The following is a 19,829-nucleotide window of genomic DNA, read 5'->3' on the forward strand; positions in this document are numbered from 1 at the left end:
TTCTAATCTTCTCCCAAAGTCCATGTCCACTCATGATCTGGCAAACGACAGTCATCTGTCTTAGAGCCTGTCTCCTATTCCCCCTGTCAAAATGCACCTGCCTTTAAAATTCAGTCCCAGCTGGTTCTCTTAACAACTTAAAAGAGATTCTTCTCTTCACTCTCACAGTGCTTTTCACTGATGCCTACTATACCATCTGTCACTGGCACTCTCCCTTTATTTCTGTTCAAGACTTGGTCATCCACCTGCCCTTAAGGCTCAGAACCCATGGCTAATCATAATTCTTCATAATCTATGCCAGTGCCAGCACAAGGTGCCTGATGAAGATCAGGCACTCAACAATGGAGGCATCTCCTGCACTGTTCGTAGGTGCCTAGGCTGAAGCCAGACAGTTCTGTCTAAATGGCCAGGCTGGTGCTTGTCCATGACGGCAGACCCTTCACACTGACAGTCAGTGAAGACTTTTGATGAGCTTTTGATTCACCAAAATCCAGCATCAGACTGACAGTGATGGCGCACTGTGGTTCTAGATCAGAGCTGACCCTCAAGTTACAGACACTTCTGTTTCCTCTTCCCTGACTCCCAGGTGCCCATCTTTCCCCCTCTTTATCAGCATCCTCATGGGACAGAGCCAAGAGCTACCTGAGGTGTCTACAGTAAACACAAAGGAGCTTCAAGCAAATCTCATCATGGGAAAAGGCTGGTGCCCACAGGACCTTGCCCACTTCTCAGGTTCTGCTCAGAGAGCCCATGGGACAGGGAGCAACAACAACTACCCAATAGTACATTGCTAATAGGCTCTTGGCTCGGCACCTTTCCGGCAGCAAAAACCAGGGGGAATTGAGTCCGAGAGGGAAGAGAGCAGAGACTGGACGGGAATCCACTTCAATGAACACATGATGTACAGGCAGTCATGTTATGTTAACAGCAATATTTTGACTATGAGCTCACATAGCAATCTATACATATACAGAGAAACACTCTTTCTCAAAGAAAAAGTCCTATAAAGGCGCAGTTGTCCAAACTCTGTAGCTCTGAAAGAAAAGTGATAAGAAAAACCAATAGATAACGATGTAAGGATTTTTCACTTTTCAAAAGGAAAAAAAAAATGCAGATTTCACTCCAACTTCTCAATGTAAGGGCCCGCTGCAAGGAGCTAGCAGCCTTCTTCTAGAAAGGGTATCTACTTAGTGGGCCTGTGCTTTCATTGCCTGCAAGCTAAACCAAAAGCTGCAGTGATATGAAATTTATGCAAGGGTCTTCATTTTGGAAAAGAGAAATTGGGAGCAGCAGGAAAGAAACCACTCCTGCTGGTGACTCCATCAGGAAGGAAGAAGTGGGGCCAACACAGAGCTCTAAGCCACGCACTGAGAATCTCGGGGGTTGGGGGTGATGGGTGCCCTTCCTCTCACCCAGAGTGTTGTGGACACCGTCGGCCTCCTCTCTCACAGACTCATCCAGCCGCTCCAGATTCTGCACCAGTAGTGCCACCACTTGCCCATCCACCTGCAGAAAGAGGAAGGTTAGAGGAGGGAGGGTCAAGGGTCGCCAAAGAGCCCTCAGAAACTTTCCCATTGGCTCTCCCACCCCAGGATCTCTTATGAGTCTTCACAGACTTCAAGTCCATGAACGGGCCAGCTCTCCTCCCTACGTGAACCTACGTACGGTGAATGCAAAGAATGCAGACACCAAGACTGCAGTCACCAAGGGGCAGCACCAGCACTTGAAGCCAGACCTTCTGGAACCCAGCCTGGTGCTCTTCCTCCTTGTCAGCAGTATTAAATGCCTGACACAAAAGCCATCACAAATCAGGATAACAGTTCACTCCAGCCCAAACATGGTTCTAGACCACAGCACCCCAGACAGCCTCAGCGGAAACGTTTACCAGCCGTACTAATCTCAATATTTTGGGTTCATCTTTGACAATCCCTAACTCTCCATGCTGAACTTCTATGAAACTACTACTTCTGAAGTATTTTAGCTTCCTCTTAAAAAGAACAAAGCACCTTATCAAACAGTGACTGCTTTTTGTTGTTGTTGTTTTATTTGACTCAGGAAACATTTCTGAGGCAGACAGAAAACTTCCAGTAGCCACAGTATAGTTGTCACTTGAGAGTTTTGGTGACTTAGCCAAGACTCCAAGCTACTGGGGGGTCAGGAGTGGGGTACTTGGGTCTTCTTCTTCCCGGGTGCCACCTCCTTCCTGTGCCACCTTCAGGGGGCTCTGGAAGACTGCCCTTGGACCACCCTAAGGCACAGGAAAGGGGTTCACAGAGGAAACACCTGGTTTGGAGCCCTGAGAAATACCATCTATCCTGTCCATCCGGCAACAGAGTTCCAGGAAGCAGCCTCTGTGTGAAGATATCCAGTGTATCCTCCCTCTCAAATGGGAAATAGGTAAGCTATCAAGGTGAAATAAATGCAGGGCACACACCTTACCATGCATCTGGTTCAGGGCAACTGCTCAAAAACACCAAGTAGGGCATTTGCATCTGGCCCTTGATCCATCTGACACCTGATGACTGCTGATAAGGTCACGAGAAAGCCAGGTACCCTAAAGGCAAGCATCTCACCTTGTTCATCTCAGCATCCCCTTCGAGGTTACTGTTGTATACACAGCACATTGTGCTGGATTTAACAGAGGAAAACACCTGTTTCGGGTACTATAGCTGGCTCATGTGATCCTCACAGCTTCTAGATAGGTGAGAAAATCATGGTTTGAAAGGCTCATTAGCCTGGCCACTGTCACAAAAGTGGTGACAGAGGTGGTCAACTCTGCAAGTCAATTCTTCCCCGTTATTCTTTTTTTTCTTCCACATTCAATTGACACCTGCTGAGGAGGATTTGCTGGGGGAGGCACTCGAGGGGCACCACTCAGCCAAGCTCAGAAGCAGTGGCAAGAGGGACAGACCTGGGAAACAGCCTCTTGACGAACCTCTGGGAGGCTAAAGGGAAACATCTGGATGTGGCGAAAGGTGGGATTACTGACACATGTGCAGTATCTGGATCACAAATGACCTCCATCCTCCTCCCTCCTGTGGAGCCCTGGTGGGAAGTACCACCTGGGGCTGGCTGCTAGAGAGGACAGAGGTGCCAGACTTGGGAGTGCCTCAACACACTAGCAACAGCTACTCCTACTCCTCCCCTTCCTGCTCCCAAATCACACAGCCAGCGAGAGCTTCATGGAAGAAACCCACTGCCATGTTTTCCTTAATTAATTGGACAATTTGGGTATGTGAGAGAAAACAGAAAAACATCTGCAGGGAAAGTGAGAGCCATGTCACAGTTTGTTTTTCCCCCAACCCATTCTGATTGACTTATAATCTCTGTGCGCCCTGAGGCAGCAGGCCCTGCAGCCTCCCCCACCCCCAGCATCACAATGGCTGTCACTTCTGCAAAGCACTTCCCCAGCTCCAACCATTCCCCACGCCACAGCTTCGTCCGCCTTTTCTTCCCTCTTCCTTGATTCTTAGTTATATTTCCCTGCACTGTTGTCTGCAAAGTGCTGGGGATGGCGGCAGTCAGCAGCGTGTTTAAACCCTAGAGCTGAATGGTTATGGATAATGGGTATCTGGCTGGGGGAAAATCTTTCTTCTTGCTATGGAAATCTAACTTCTAACAGCAAGCCTTTTAAGCGTGCAAAGTGTGAAACCTTATGTTTAGCCGGGTTAAATGCAATTTTATCTGATTGCAGGAGGGCCAAAAGCAGTCAAAATACATTTAGCTTAGAAAGCCTTCAAAAAATACTTTTTTATTATGCGTAGCTCTGGGTATCTCCTCATAAGAAGCACAAATTAGCATTCTGTCCTCCTCACTCTAACCCCTTGGGTCTACCTCCCTGTTTTTGGACTTGTGATTAAGCCTAAAACCAAAAACAATTCCCGTTCAGGGATTAAAGCATCAGCCAGAACAACACTGGCCTTGGAAATCAGCACTGTTTTGGGTCTGACATTTTCTGATAAGTCAGTGGTCATTTCCACTTGTTAGGTCTCCCAGACAATATTCCAGCAGGTCTTCCAGAGATGAGGTCAAGGCCATGATCAGACCACTCCTTCCACTTGACCAAAGGAGATGGCACCAAAGTAGAGAAGGAAGTAAATAAAAGAGATGAGACAGCTTGCAGGAGGGTTCATTTTTTACTTGGTATTGTCTGTAATATGCTTTCTCAAGAGTTGGGTTGGAGTGCTGCTACCTACGAGGACTTGAGACATATCATATTCAAAAATCCATAAAAACATCACCTAATACCCACTGAACACACAACTTAGCCCTGGGGCCCGCAGTATGGCATAATGAATGAAACTACCACCTGCAACACTAACACAAATGAGCATTGGCTCAATCCTGGCTGTTCCACTTCAAATCCAGCTACCTGCTAATGTCCCTGGGGAAGCAGTGCTTATTGGGCTACCCAAGTCGGAGATCTAGCTGAAGCTCCTGGCTCCTGGCTTTGCCCTGGCACAGCCCTGGCCATTACAGTCATTTGAGAAGTGAACCAGTGAGGGGTAGACCTCTCTGTCACTCTTCATCTCTGCCTTTTGAATAAATTATATATATGTGTGTGTGTGTCTATATTTATATATATATAAATATATGTGTGTGTTATTATATATATATAATTATATATGTGTGTGTGTGTGTGTATTTTTAATGGACAAAAAAATCCTCAGGCCTGTTCAATTCTAGCTAGTAAACATTCACCTTCCAAACTCGTCCCAACTCAAACCTTTGTCCACACAGCTGTTACAATGGTCTTTCAACCAAATTCAGCCAGAGAGCTTTCCCACCTTTGCCTCCGACCGGACACAGTGCTCTGCAAAGGCCCGGCTCACTTCAGCTGCCCAAATTCTCCCTGGTCGCCAGCCTGGTTCAATCCCAACAAGTCAGGCCTTTGGAACTAAGTACAAGCAGGGTTGGCTGAGGGCCAAAACGGGGACACGAAGCGGTCCCCTGGCTCTCCACATGAAGCTACCTCTATGAATCTCTTCACAACAAACAGTACCTCCCAGACATTTTGGGAAACTCCATGGCCCAGTCATACCTTCACACATTCTCAGGGCCATGGTTGCCACCTGAGGCCCTGTAGTCCTTCCTGATCATGCCCCAACCAAGGTCACGGCACCCGCTGGGCTGCACAGAAGGCTTGTGGTCCTCACTGCTACAGCTAGCCTTCTGCCTCACGGGGTTAGTGCTGATGTCTCCCCCTCCACCTGCTGCACATTTTTTTTAAACTAAACTCTGTCCTCGCAATGTCATATTTAGGTCTATGTCATCCAAATTTTGTGGGGTTTTTTTGCTTGTCTGTCTTTACTATTTGTACAAAAAGGTTTTCTGAAACATTTCGTGAACTAAAAACAATGGTTGTAGAACTTACAGACATCTGTGTAGCAGATGATATATGTAACTCTAACTTGACCTTTAGTAAGAGTTTGATGTCTGCCAGGCATGATTCCTTTACAGCAAGGATGGTGAAGAGTTACCAGGGGGCTTAGTTTGCCAGTGACGCATGAAATGTCTCACCCATGCCCCACTTTGGTGCCATGACACAGGCACTGCCTGATGTGCCCTCCACTTCACAGAGCACGAAATACAGTCCAGAGAGGTTAAGTGGCTTCCCCAGGGACACACAGCTGGTAAGTGACAGAGCTCTGACTACACCAAATTATGAGCAGCTGTTCACAATCCAACACAGCAGAACCCAGGATGTACAAATCCTGCCAAGATGACAAGGCTGACAAAACTCGAGAGACCAGACCAGGGTTCAGCGAGGCTTGAAAGGAAGAGAAGGAACATTCTGGGCAGTTCTGGAGAAGCAAGGCCTGCCAAGTATAAGGCTGAGTGTGAGCAAGGGTGCAGGGCCAAGGCAAAGTGTGAGCAAGGACATAGGACTGCCCGGAACCCAGCATGTGCTGGGAGCAGCAAGGAGGAAAACAACAGCTTCTACTCACTGTCCTAGGGCGAGCAGTCTGACAGGTGGATGGCCATCAAGGCCACCTGCCTTCACCTCTACAGCTTATCAGCAGAGTCTTTTTTTCCAACTTACCAAATCAACTTGCTACAAAGCACAGATACCTGCTCTTTGCCTAAGTCACAGCAGTGGATCTGAACCAAATTAAAAAGTCCCACAGATCCCCACGGCTGCCAGGCCAGCACTTTCTTTCCCTACGCATGTGTGATCCTATTGCCTGGGACTTCCAACAGGGAGAGGGAACAAGGCAATAACTGCAGGGTACACACCACGGTATGCACTGCCATCTGCCCTTCAGCCTCTGCTCGTGCGCTTCCAGGTCCCTGACATCCGCCCCAAATTAAAATGACACAGACAACGCAACCCATCTAATAGAACAATTAACTTTCTTCCCAAACGGTGTATAAGGATAGAAGAAAATAGATGGAAGACCACCTGCCAGTTCTCTCTGATATTTACTGATGGCTTTGGACTAGCTGCAAACAAGCACAGGAGCCTGGAAATTTTCAGTGTTTGTGATTCATGTCAGTCCCACCAGGATAAAGCTGTAAGAGTCAAAATCTTAAAAATAATGTAACAATAATAACAATAAAAACTAAACAAACAGAAAACCCTCTACTGCAGCTATTCCTAATGGCTCCCCAGGCTGGAAAAGAACTGCTTCTTTCCAAACAAACAATAAAATCTGCAAGATGCAGCTTTTGTTGGTGGGCTCAGCAACACGGAAAACACAAAAGGGGCTTTTGTGCATGCTGCTGTTCCTTGGTGCTTCTTACTCGCAGCTGCCAGGCTAGCCGTTCCTTCTCATCTTCTCTATTCACAGAGGCGAGGGGCGGTAATTAAAATCAGCCCGGAGAGCAGGCAGGAAGGTACATCCAGGGCCATTGTAATTAACCTCCAGAAGGTAAGACTGCACAATGACATGGTGGGGACACGGTACCGGAGCAAGTGCCACCTGAGCGCCTCCCCATCCCCAGCATGCTCCTCAAAACCAAGACACCCCTGACAGCAGCCTTTCCACCCTGCACGGTGCTTCAGAGAGAGAATAAAAGGCCCAGACTTCACTCAAGTGGCAGTTCACTCTAGAACTCAGGAGCAAAACAGCCACAGAAGTCCACACCCTTCTCAGTCATACGGAGCCCTGCAGGTAGGTGCCCAATCCCTTCTTCATAGGCAGTGGGTTTACAAGTCCTCAGTCACACCAAATCTGGCAGCAGGCACGACATGGGGGCAGGTGTGGGGTGCAGGACCATTAAAGAAACACTGAGGCCTAGGCAATGTAGCAACGGGGTCTCTGAACCATTGGGGGACCAGTCCCACTCTTTCTGACTCAGAAAGTAGCCTAACCAGCACCTGAGGGTCTTCAGCCACAAGCAGCTGCGGCAATCTGAATCTGTAAACTACATCATAACCAGTCCTTAGGAATATCTAAGAAAAGGCAGAGGAGACAATAGAATGGGAAGGTCAGTCCCTGGAGCCTAGAGGAGGAAGGCTGCTTGGGGCATGGACAGAGTCCCACGGGTGGTTGTACAGTGTGGGACAGGATTAGACCCGCTGCTGCCCCTGGCTGGCTGTGGCACCTTTTCTGCTGGGTGCAGTAAGATCAGTGTGGCGGGGGCAGCAGGTACAATGCTTGTCTCTGTAGTCACAGGACTGGCTGCTGTGTGGCTCACCACAAGGATGCCTTGGGCATCTGGGTCTCCCCATACACACTGAGGCCTTTGGATCGGCTGCTGCCTGGAACAACAGCTGAGAAGATTTCAACGCCTGGCAAGAACCTGGGCTCAGCAAACGAAATGCACCAAGCAAATGGCCCGCTCTTACACAGGCAGGGAGCCAGCCTGGTCTGGTCCTGGGCAGCCTCTGAGGATCAGTCTGCAAAATCAGTGATCACAGTAACAAAACTTGCCATCATCAAGTCCAAAAGAGCAAACCAACATCCGGGAATGCTCAGGAGCAACACGCTCAGGGGTGAGCAGAACGAGAACATGGAGGCCAAGGGAACACAGGCTCAGGCCCCAGCCACGCGGCCACGGGTACCCCAGGCTACCTCCTGAAGCTCTGGCTTCACTGATGTAGCTGGCAGTAACAGCCATGACAGCTGTCTGAGGACAAGCTGAGGACCAGAATGAGAAACAATGTCAGGCCTGGCTGGTGTGGATAGTTCATCAGTGTGAGGCATCCACAGCACTCACCAGACACAGTTCCAAAGACCAAGGCACCCACAGGGCACATCTCGACTTCCTTATTCCTCTCACCCAGTCCTGCTCTCACCTTCTTAGTTCTTACTGATGCCACCTTGATGTCACTCAGATGGTGCTGGTGCTGCCGCCAATACTAACACAATTAGGGTGGGAGCTGGGGAGGGGATGGCTGTGCAACTTACCAGGGCGTCAATGAGGACTTCCGCTCCCTCTTCACTCTCGTGGAGGGTGTCTATGTCTGTGAGCTCCTGAAGCAAGTCGACCACAGCAATGGACACATGTGCAACACGTTAAGGGCATCACGTACACACCATCACCCTACTGGCATTTCACGTAAGCCTTTGCTTGCCTTCTGTTTCCTCGTCAACTGCTTTATTATTTCTTTTTAATACACTCTGGTTTTATTAACATCTCTGCTACATGCTTGCCTCCACAGCAGGTATTCAACTAAATGCTGCTGGGAGATTTGCTCGGTCTCCTTCTTTGGCTGCCTTTCTCACAACTTATCCTGTAGGTTCTCTGCATTCTCATCAATTTCAAAACTTTAAAATGGATCCCTGGAGAGGAAAGAGTGGTTACATCGCCCTTAACCCTCACTCCCAATTTAAATTCTTTCAAACTCAGGAGAATGCTGCTGCCTGGTACGGTTCATCTGTGACCGCAGCCAGGGATGATTTTGGAGACGACGTGGCTGGTGCCCACCAAGGAGTCCTCAGAGGGTAGAGCGTGACAAAATTGGCTAAAGACGTGGAGGGAACGATCACCATGAGACTGTGCTACAGCCCGTAGCCTCCCTGTCCTCAAATGCCATCTTGGGTGCAACAAGCAGTTAGAGGAAAGGAAAGAAAACCAAAGGAAAATAGGAGAGTCAGAGAAGCACGTGATAAAGGCAGCACAGGGAGAGAAAAGGACTGATATTTGCAAACTGGAAGACAAACAACCAACCACACCTCTCTTCCCTTATCTGGAATCCTGTAATCCGTCTTTCACGCACACATGAGTATGTGCACACAGACATACACATATGCAAGATCTGGAGTGATATTTGCAAACTGGAAGGCAAACAACCTCACTTCTCTTTCCTTATCCGGAATCTTGTACCAAGCGAGGAACACGGACAGCAGCGTGAATTGCAGTGCTGCTGAAGGAGAGCAATAAAACCACGCTAGGAAGTTAGAATGGCAGTTGGAAGATGACCAGTCAGAAGGGAGGCAGCGGGCAGGCTAGGAAGCAAAACCACCAACTGAAAAAAAGGGGACTGGAGTGTGCAAAGGCATTTGAAAAGGAGAGGCGGAGTGGCAAGAAAAACTGTAACTAAAGAAAGAAAATGCTGTTTGGAAGAATAAGCTAACGCTATTATGTACAGTATGCGCTAAAGGTGCTATGAGTGGCAGTTGGGAGAAGGTTGGGAGCCTGGCCGGAAGAAGGAAGACCAAAACGACCAAAAACAATGGAATCCAGCAGAGACGGGCACCACAACCAGGGCAGTTTCACCAGCCCCAAACAAATGTGAAAGATGCAGACATACTAGCCAGAGTGTCAGGGCTTACTAACTGATGCTCTGCATACTTTCTGAATGTCTTTTTCTGCAAGAAAAATTACTCAAATATTCCATCTACTCATCTCAAACTGACAAGCTGACCATCATGAATAAGTAAATAAGCTTTCCATGCCTTATTCTTTCTTTTAAAGATATTTATTTATAGGGAGGGAGAGAAAGAGAAAGGAAGGAAGGAAGTTAGGAGTGGGAATGGGCGAGGGAGAGGGGCACTCCCATCCAAAAACGCTCAGGAGCCTGGACTCAATCTCGCCCGTGGGTGGCAGGGACCCAACGACTTGAGCCATCACCTGCTAAACCTCTGGGCGCACCTCAGCAGGAAGATGGACAGGGTGCAGAGCTAGTATTCAGACCTAGGCACCCTGAAATGGTGCAACCTAAGTGCCTGTCCCACTCTTCCACTTGTGAAGATATTTATCCAAAATATGAGAATGCTGTAAGATAATGTATATATAAAGAGGTCTTTGGACAAAAAATCCTTCATATTTACAGTCTTCATTAACAAAACAAACAGATTTTTATATAAAAGCAAGTCAAAACACAAATTATGAGACTGAATTAAAAAAAATGTATCAACCAAGATACCAATTAATCCCTAGGAAGGAGCAGATCTTTAAAGACTCGAACAGTCACCATCACAAAGCCAACATTTTTAAAAAGGATTTGTTTGAAAGGCAACATGATAGGACATGGTGGTAGAGGGAAGGAGAGAGGGGGAGGGAGAGGGGGAGGGAGAGGAAGGGAGGGGGAGAGAGAGAGAGAGAGAGAGAGAGAGAGAGAGAGAGAGAGAGAGAGAGAGAGAGATGGCTACAACAGCCAGGTCTGAACCAGGTTGAATCCTGCATCAGGAACACCACTCAGGTTTCCCATGTGACAGGCAGGGGCCAAAGCACTGGAGCTATCTTCTGCTACCTTCTTAGGCACATTGGCAGGGAGCTGGATCAAAAGCTGAGCAGCCAGCACTCTAGTATGAATGCCAGCATTGCAAACAGCTACTAGGCCCATTGTGCCACAACTCTGACCTCCTACCCACCATTTTTCAAAGTCATTGCCACACCAGATGCCATGCTACTAAATTTTCATGGTATTTCAAGGTCAAGGGTGATGATCATCTTATAGGTAAGAAAACTCAAAGCCACAGTAAAAGTTACCTAAAAGATAAGGAAAATACTACATCTGCTGGATTCTAATGATAGCATTTTGTCACTACCGCTCATACTGATGCACAGAATACACACAGGGTTAAAAAAAGGCTAGTCACAGTTGAGTTCTAGCTTTGGATCCTGCCATGATCACAGACAACAAAGGAGCTGCCCTAGAACAGGTATTGGACCAGGCAGTTAAAAAGCCCGAAGGGAACCGTACATCCCATATTGGAGCCCCTGACTGGGCCCCAAGCTGGACTCTGCTCCTAACTCCAGCAACCTGCCAATGCGCTCCCTGGCAGGTAGAAGGCGAAAAGGTTCAAGTAGTTGAGTTGCTGATACTATGCAGATGACCTCAAATCTCTGTGGAGTCCCTGGCTGCCAGCTTCATGCTGGCCTAGCTCCACCTATTGCAAGCACTGGAGGAGTAAACTAACACATATCATGAAAGATCCTCTCTCTTCCTCTCCTTCAAACAATAATGAACTAATCAAAATTTTAAAAAAAAACCTATCTTATATTTCTACAATAAACTATTAAAATCCCTAGGAAAAGAAAATATGCTGATACTGTTTTCATCCTCTTTTTAAAGAAATTCCCATATGCAATCTCTCGAATAAGATGTAATACCTTATAATCCGTTCACATGCTTACTTAATATGCACAACACATCTCATCTATTCTCATCCATCCATTTTAGTCAGATGTCTACAGGAAAAGAGTGTGAATTAGGCATGCAATAAATGTTATATTATATCCCTTGAATAGCACCATGCATGGTTAAACACTCACTAACTTGCATGTGATAATTAATTAAATAGTCTCAACAGACAAGTAGTGTACAGATGGCTTCCAACTTCAAATGTTTGGGCTTCATCACTGTGCAAAAACAGTACACATTCAGAAATAATTAAATTCTGGATTTTGATCTTTTTCTGGGCTGGTGAAGAGATGCTGGCCCACAGCACCCCAACAGCCATGAGACCAGAGGGCAAAACAGCTGACACTCCACACCACACCGTATTGCTCAGCTACCAGGTGTGGTAGCTTAGGTGTATTAAATGCATTTTTGATTTACAGTATTTCCAGCTTAATGATGGGTTTATTGGGACACAACTTTATCTGTAGGTAGGGGAGAATCTATTTATCTGAAAGAGCATTCCATACAGAGTCAGAGCAAGCTTGGCCACGAGGTTGGCAAGTCCAGCTTTGTCACACAACACAGAGAATGCACTGGCACAAGCACCTTTATCTCGTAACAGCTTAGCTTTCTCCTCTGTGAAATGGGGTAATGGTCTCTTATCAGTCCATCTCACCGAGCATCCACAAGAAATAACAGAAGTCAAGTGTGTCAAAGGCCAGATAACTTAAAACACTCAGAAGACATGAAACACCACAATACAGATTGCCAGAGACCTCACTTGTGCCTTTGGTTTTTGAAAAGCCTCCAAAGCCTAAGATATAAGTTAACAATAACATCGCCCTCCCTTTTTGAGTCATAGTGGGTTGAAGGATCGAGTTTCCTTTCTATACTGCACTATACAGTATACAGCTATACTGCACACATGCCGATTGATCAAGCCCCTTCCCAGCCTCTACTGTCCTGTGGGCCAAATAGCAGTTTCTGATCAATCTTAACTCTAAGCTCATCAATGTGTCACATTAGACCTAGGAACCTTAATAAAACAATAAAAGGGAAAAAAAAGTTGACAATGGTGGTCATTTCATACAAGAACAGGGTACATATCTAACTTCTACCAAGAAAAGTCATTTCTTAGAATGTTCCATGGGCTATTCGCCTTGCCCATTTTTCTGCTGCAGCTCAGCAATAAGAAATCAGCTACCTACTGGTTCTGATAAACATCTATCTTACCCTAACCAATTTTACATAAATCCCCAACTTTCACAAAAAAGCCTTCAACCAGGCAGTGATGAGTCCATAATTGTTATCATCAACTCCTGGGTAATGCAACTTGACCCAGAAGACACGGAGTCACCTGAAGACACAAAAGAGAAATGAGAATGGAACCCAAAGAGAGACAGACGAATGTTCAGTCCTGATGAAAAAACCTAGCATGGACGGCCACTCATCCTGCATTGCTTTACAGGCAGATTCTGGGCATGGGTGATAGGTTTTTCCACTGTAGTTACAATTTCATTTCACAAGGTAAAAGGCTCTCCCGTCCGGGTATAATGGGAAAACAGAGAACCTGTCTTTCTCCGAATTACTAAAACACAGTTTTTGATAGCCTATTTTGTCATGTCGAGTACAAAGGCCACCCCACTCACTCCCTCTGTCCCTGTCCACTACTGGGGCAATAAACTAGCACAATCATCGGGAAGTAGAAAAGACCAGATGGGTATAGAGCACGATGGCTCATGGACACAGCGCTGTTCACTCCTGTTTTTGGATGCTGGATGCTTGTTTCTTGTCCTGATCCTGCTTTGAGGCTTGGTACAGAAACTGAATGTTAATCTCATTAATCTCCAATGAAATGTGTCCACAAGAAGCAAAGTTATTAAAACAAAAACAAAAATCCAACAGTGAAGGAAACAAGATACATTAAACAGAAGATGTTATTTTAAGTCATTTCAAGAAGGGTTTCTTAAGAAAATGAACCAGTACAGTCAGAGCATGTAACTGATCTAATTGGATTTTTAAAAAAACTTTTCTCCTTTATCCCTTGACTAGTAACGTGATCAAATATGGCTCAATTAATGCAAATGAATTTTAAAACAAACAGTCTTTTTCTCCTTTCAAAACAGCTGGCACAAAGCTGCTTAGAATGAACTGGGACTTCAATTTTATCCCAATCCTAGATCAAACCAACATAAAAGAGCAAATACAGATACTGAACACTCAACTATGTACCTGCTGAATACGACGCTATAGGAAGAATGTCCAAAACAGACAACAGCTACCCCACCCTCCCAGGAGCATGAACTTCACCTAAAACCCAGGAAAGCAATCACAGGCCACACTGACAGGTCCTTTTCCTAACTGCTATTTTGGATTTTTATTTTGTTTTGTTTTAACTTAACCTTCCTTTCTCCAGAGCATAATTAACTGATTGGGGGAAAAAGGGAGCAGGGAGGGTGTTGGCTTATCAATACATATTATCAAGGAAGTAACAGGACAAATCAGAAAAAGAAGTAAATTCTTATAAATATAATTTCCATTCTGGAAATATCAAGATGAGAATTGCTCCCAGCAAAACAACAGCTTAAGATATGCAAGTCTTGTTAGACACCACTTGCAGGAACGCAATGGAGCAGCAGTAACCAACTCCCTCCCAGTCCAATTAGAAAAAGCCCCTAAGGAGGTTCAAAACCTTCCCAGCCCTATTCTTGTTCATTAACACTGGGTCTGTAACACCAGGCACCCGGACTATCGTACACACTCCCTAGGATAATACGATAAGTCTCAGTTTGTTCCACTTTAGCATTCTCAGGCCCAAATTGCTCAAGTTAAAAAAAAAAATCCTGTCTATTCCTTATTTTCCAAACTCCCACAGTGATCCTTCTCCAAATCCAACTGGACAACGCTGCAAATCCCTCCTGGCTTTCTACAATCTGAAAAAATAGCTCAAAACCAGAAAGTGGTGCTCATGACCACTCCTTAAAACTGATCCACACAAGGGCTGCCCCTTCAGCACCAAGGAGAATCAACTCCGTCCTAACACATTTCTCCGTTCTTGCATATTAGTATGCAACCCACTGTACCCATGTCTTAACATTACAATGAGACCTATTTTTCTGAATCAAAAAGGGGTGGAGAGAAAGCAGACTCAATAAATTGGGTTCAGATGACTATTATTATTAAAAACTAGCATACTTAGCTGGGCAGCAAGAATCAAGATTATCTTTTTTTTTTTTTTTTAATAAAGCCACGAACCTGATATCATGACAGCATTTTTTTTTGGTAATAACCAGCAAGCCCGTAACAGTTTTAGCATATGAGGAACAGCAATTTCCATTGCCAAAGTCAAGACCATGAAAACAAATCTCCATGCCTGTCAAGAGCTCACCTATCCCAGCCAGAGGTGACCCCACCTTAGAGTTCTGGGGGCATTTCCTCAGCATGATACTCCCAGGGCACGTGCCACACATGCCAAGGTAAGGAGGGGTTTCAGTGTCATTCTTCTCAACCAGTTATTACTTCTCAGTTTCTCAACTGGCACAACACACTTCCAGCAAGAGGGACCAGTCAACACCAGGGACACACTGGAGGTGACCCCAATCACTGGGAAATGCACACAAACCACACGTACAAACAGGAAACTTGGTGCTATAGTGACTTTGTTGTTGGTAGCACAAAGGTGGATGAGCTATAGCTCTCTCCTTGGCTTAAATATTAAAATTATTATTTTTTTAACAACACCTCAAGAAAGTATCTTTCGACATACCTTTGTTTTTACTTTTCTAAAGACACTCCAAGAGGTTCACACACACAAAAAAAGGGTGCTCAAAACAAGGATGCAGAAGGAAAATTATTTTAAGAGCCATATTTTGAAACAGCAGCAGCTGTGAATTCCACCTTATGCTCCTTCCAAATACATTTGGAGATAAGTCTGTGAGATTGGGTGAGGGGTGGGCCCCTCGCCCTCCCAGGACTTATCCCCAGGGGTGCGCTTTCCGGGACCAGAATTCTGCCTGCAGTCAGTCGGGCAAGGGGGGTGCTGCACTCCAGCCTCTCCCGGGGGGAGGAGAGGTACAAAGCGCTGACAGCTCTCGCTGGCGGCAGCGGTGCAGAGCGCCAGAATCAACTCAGAAACAGCTCCTCACGGCTGAGAGGATCAGGCACAAGCTGTTTTCTCACATCCTCTGCCTCTTAAGGTTACGAGGAACCAGCCCGTGATCCAATTAAAATCCCTCCCTGCCACCTTAGTTTATGTTTTCTCAGAAAAGGACAAAACAAAGATGACCTGTGCTTGCTGGGCACATAACCAGCCATGTATAATCTTGGGTGACAAACGAAGAGTTAAAAAAAAAAAAAGATGAAAAATTTAAGACAAGACGGCCGTGAAATTGTTTATTCATGGTAAGGTGTTCTGGACAGTTACAGCTGTACAACAGTAAATTGCTAACAACCGTTTCCTGAAGAAATATTTCCATTATAGATCACAGGTAAGACAAGAAGCACAGTTCAGCATGGCAAGATCAAGGTTGCATCTGAGACAGGCTAGGTCAGGTGCAAGTCCCCTCGCCGAGAGTCACTTTTCAAGCAAAACTGTATTTTAGGGAGCAGGACATTTACCCTAATTGTTGCATCTAATTAAAATTATGGTAATTAAGAAAAATTTCAAATGTGCTTTGAACATGATGCAGGGCATAATAAAAAATCAGATGTTAAAAATATCATCAGGGCAGCAGGGTGAAGGTTGGCACACAAGTTGGGGGGAGGGAGGAAAGCCTTTCCATTCCGGGAAAACAGGAGGGAGGTGGCCATCTGTCAAAGGTATTACGGGGAAGCACTTGTTTTCTTCTGTTAAGGACCAGAACTTTACAACTTGCAACATCTGTGCCCTTGCCTGCCCTAAGCATGCCCGTGTTGAATTGTTTTTTGTGTCAGTCTTCTCCCCAGTAGGAGCCAGCCTGGTGAAATCTGCAAAATGTCAGTGTCTTGAGGGAGAGCTACTATTTTGAGTTTAAAAACCAAAAAAAGAAAAAAGAAATAGCAGGACGGCTGTTTCCAGAAACAAAATAGGTAACTGTTGTATTACTATGCGGCCTACTGAGTGACCATGGCTCTGTAGCTCTGTCGGGGATACAGTGGAATTCCAGAGAGAAGATTTGAGAAGTACCAAAGAACAAAGGACCTGGAGTACCAGCAGCAGCCACAACATTTCACTCTCCCCCATCTGCTCCATCTGCACTCAGACTTGCCACTAAGCATATAAGATACTAGGCTAAGTCAACACTAGCATCATAGCGGATTTTGAAATTTACTCTTCTATTGGTGAACAATGGAAATGTGAAGTTACAGGGAGAACTCCAAGTCACTCGATCCGTGACGGTCGCTTAAGACCCTGAATGGGAATAGTCTGATGGTAAATCCCTGCTACAGAGAACCTTTACACCCAGCCCCCAAAGCTTCCAGTGGTTAAATCAGAGCCCCATAAAGGCATTTAGAAGTCAGGCCTTCCCAGAAGGCAAAGTCCCCTGGGGAGCATCAGTAGCCTTAGAAAACAGACCCAGCTTGCTCTTTCCCTCCCCTCACCATCTGAGGACGCAAGAAGAAACGGCCAACTCTAAACCAGGACTCGGTCCCTCACAGGTGCAGAAATTCCCAGTGTGATACTGCACAATATGAAGTATCAGTAGCTGATCAGCCACCTACCACGTGGTCTTGTTACAGCAGCCTAGACTGCCTAACCACTTTATGGTTACTCCCTGACACCGCCTGGGCTTCCAAATCAGTATGTGGTTGGTACTTCAGGACCAAGCCCCACCATGCCTGAAGTATCAGAAACACCCACAGTATGCCTGCTGAATGAATCCTGGGGCCTGGGGAGCAGCTCACTCAGAAGTGAGCTAACTGATGAGGGTTCTCACGCAGCCCAGAACTCTACAGCAAACCCTGGCAAACACGGTCAGTCATCAGTCTGCAGCCTGACAGAGCGATTCTTAATTCCATCTAATGTTCCACGAAGCATCGGAAATGTCTTTAGATTGCCCTTCAAGAGGGCTGTATTAGAATTATTCCCTGATTTATTTCTAGGAGAATTATCAGGCAGGAAGAACCTAGTCAGACATGCTCTCAGGAGAGAGATTACCAGAAAGATGAAAATAACAGGAAACAGCAGCAGAGTCCCCGTGAATATCACTCAGGCAGACTGACGACGTTTGTCTCTTACCTTTGGAGAGCAGGATTCCAACAGAACAACTATGGGAAAGGAATCTGGTTTAATGCACATAACCCTGTCCGCAAGCACAGAAACCTTTTACATTAAGGTGACTGCACGCGTAAAAAGGGAGACAATGCAGAAAATGGTTTGGGGAAGTCATGATCCAGAGCTAGTTACCAGGGGCATCTGCTAAGTGCCTGTCAGGCATCAGGGACTACACTTGGCACTCACATGACTCCTCTGATTTTCTCGACAGGATGGAGAGGCTGAAGTCACTAATTCCACTTTTGCAGGTGGGAACTCCAAGGGAGGGAGGAACACCCCAAGCTAGAGGTCAAACCCGTATCACCCGTTCAGGTCCAATGACCGATTATTCAACAAATACTATTGCACACCAGTCTTTTGTAAGGAACTGGCTAAAGCAAACTCCACGTCCGACTGGACATCCCAAGGTGCCGTCTACAGTGGTTCGCTGCCTCCTCCGGTCTTGCCTCCACCAGGCCATCTGTTAGCAGGATGATGTCTAGATCAACAGATTCCCATCTGCCTGCCCTTACCTCTATATAAAGGTCTCCATAGTCAGAGTCTGAAAATTAATGCTGCTAACATATGAACAGAAACATCAAGATGAATTCAAGTACTGTTAAGAGCAAATAGGACAATTAAGGATTGCCCAAGATCTGTTAAAAGATAAAAACCTGATTTTCGAATGAGTAAAGAGCAGAGTGCATTTCAAGATGAGAGATAATTAGAATGGAAATAGAACAGCAGACGTGACAGCACACATCAGCAGAGGCAGACAGGAGCGGAGAGTAAACAGCACCTCCCCAGCACGTCAGCCTTCCTGCTGCAGCAGACAGATCGGAAAGGATATCTGTATTATCATGTCCCAGCAGCCCGAGCAGCGACTGCACGGCGTTGAGCTCCACGAGAAGGTGGTACAGGTCTGGCATGGTGGCTACCACGTGCATCTCCTGAATGATGTCATTTAGGTCCAGCTCAGATTCCATGAACCTAGAAAGGAAAAAAAAAAAAACAACAAAAGGGGGCTCGATCAGCACAGGGAAGCAAACAGCAACAGAGAAAACCTGTCAAAGCATCCACGCCAGACCAACCAAGAAGTACACTCATCCAAACAGCATACTGTCACACCATTTCCTCGGGAAATCGATTTCCTCATTACAAAAATCAATCTTGGATTCAGATCTCATTACAGAGTTCCCCTCACTCTTGCAGTCATAAGCTGCCTTTTAGAGGCTCCCAACGCGTTGCTGTGGCGTTAGCTGATCTAGGGATTAGGTACCTTGACCCCTCCATGTGGCAATTCACTCAGCTACGCTGACCACAGCTCTCCTGCTAATCCAGAGGGTCTCCCTTCACATGTGAGATCAATGCCCCATCATTCCCCTTACCCTAAAAAGGCCAAACTGCCTGAGTTGGAACCTGCCTAGCCATTTCAATCTCTCTACGCTCAGCCTCTTCATCGATAAATGGGGATGATAATGTCACCTGTCTCACAGGGATATTGGGAAAATTCAATAAGGAAAAACATAAAGCCTAGCCGGAACAGTATCCAACATTGTAAAAGCGCCACATGAGTCTCTGATCTCACTGCTTGAACACTGCACTACCGCTGTCACTAACTTCTGGAACGTAACCCCACAGACAGGAACTACATCTTGGGTCTCATACCTGCAGACACATTCTTAACTGGGAACACAAATGAATGCAGCCTAAGCAGGAACTATGAAAATCACACAGCATCATTAACTAAGAGGCTAAGGCCCCACAGCTGCCACCACTCCAGAAATCTGGGCCTTTTTGAAGAATACAATCCAGACACTGTGATTCTTTAAAACTTGCCTATTTTTAGACAATAACCCTGAGTTCTGATGTCCTCCATTCCTATGTTCAGTAACATAGACCTATTTTTCTTCTCTGATTATAAAATATTTTGTAGGAACCTGGGGTGGGGGGAGAAGAGGGAAATAAGCCCTCAAAAAAGTAAACAGAAATTCTATTCATTACAAATGGTTAAGTTGATCTGCTCGATACTCGGCCTTCCTCCTCCCACTACCCTGCAAAAGTAAGCCTATGTCGCATGCA

The 19,829-nt window shown here is 46.0% G+C and overlaps 1 protein-coding gene across 1 annotated transcript in view; it reads right to left on the reverse strand.

Moving 5' to 3' along the window:
* The window catches only part of CTNNBL1 (catenin beta like 1), a 157,664-nt gene that overhangs the window by 87,561 nt on the left and 50,274 nt on the right, over positions 1 to 19,829 (reverse strand). The window contains exons 4-6 of the mRNA XM_012927152.2: positions 18,598 to 18,737; positions 8,355 to 8,452; positions 1,413 to 1,506 (exon numbers count right to left, since the gene is read on the reverse strand). Coding sequence (XP_012782606.2) covers positions 1,413 to 1,506; positions 8,355 to 8,452; positions 18,598 to 18,737 — 332 coding nt within the window. The remainder of the gene's footprint in view (positions 1 to 1,412; positions 1,507 to 8,354; positions 8,453 to 18,597; positions 18,738 to 19,829) is intronic.

This window comes from Ochotona princeps, chromosome 22 (genome assembly GCF_030435755.1).
Source record: "Ochotona princeps isolate mOchPri1 chromosome 22, mOchPri1.hap1, whole genome shotgun sequence".
Lineage (NCBI taxonomy): Eukaryota > Metazoa > Chordata > Mammalia > Lagomorpha > Ochotonidae > Ochotona > Ochotona princeps.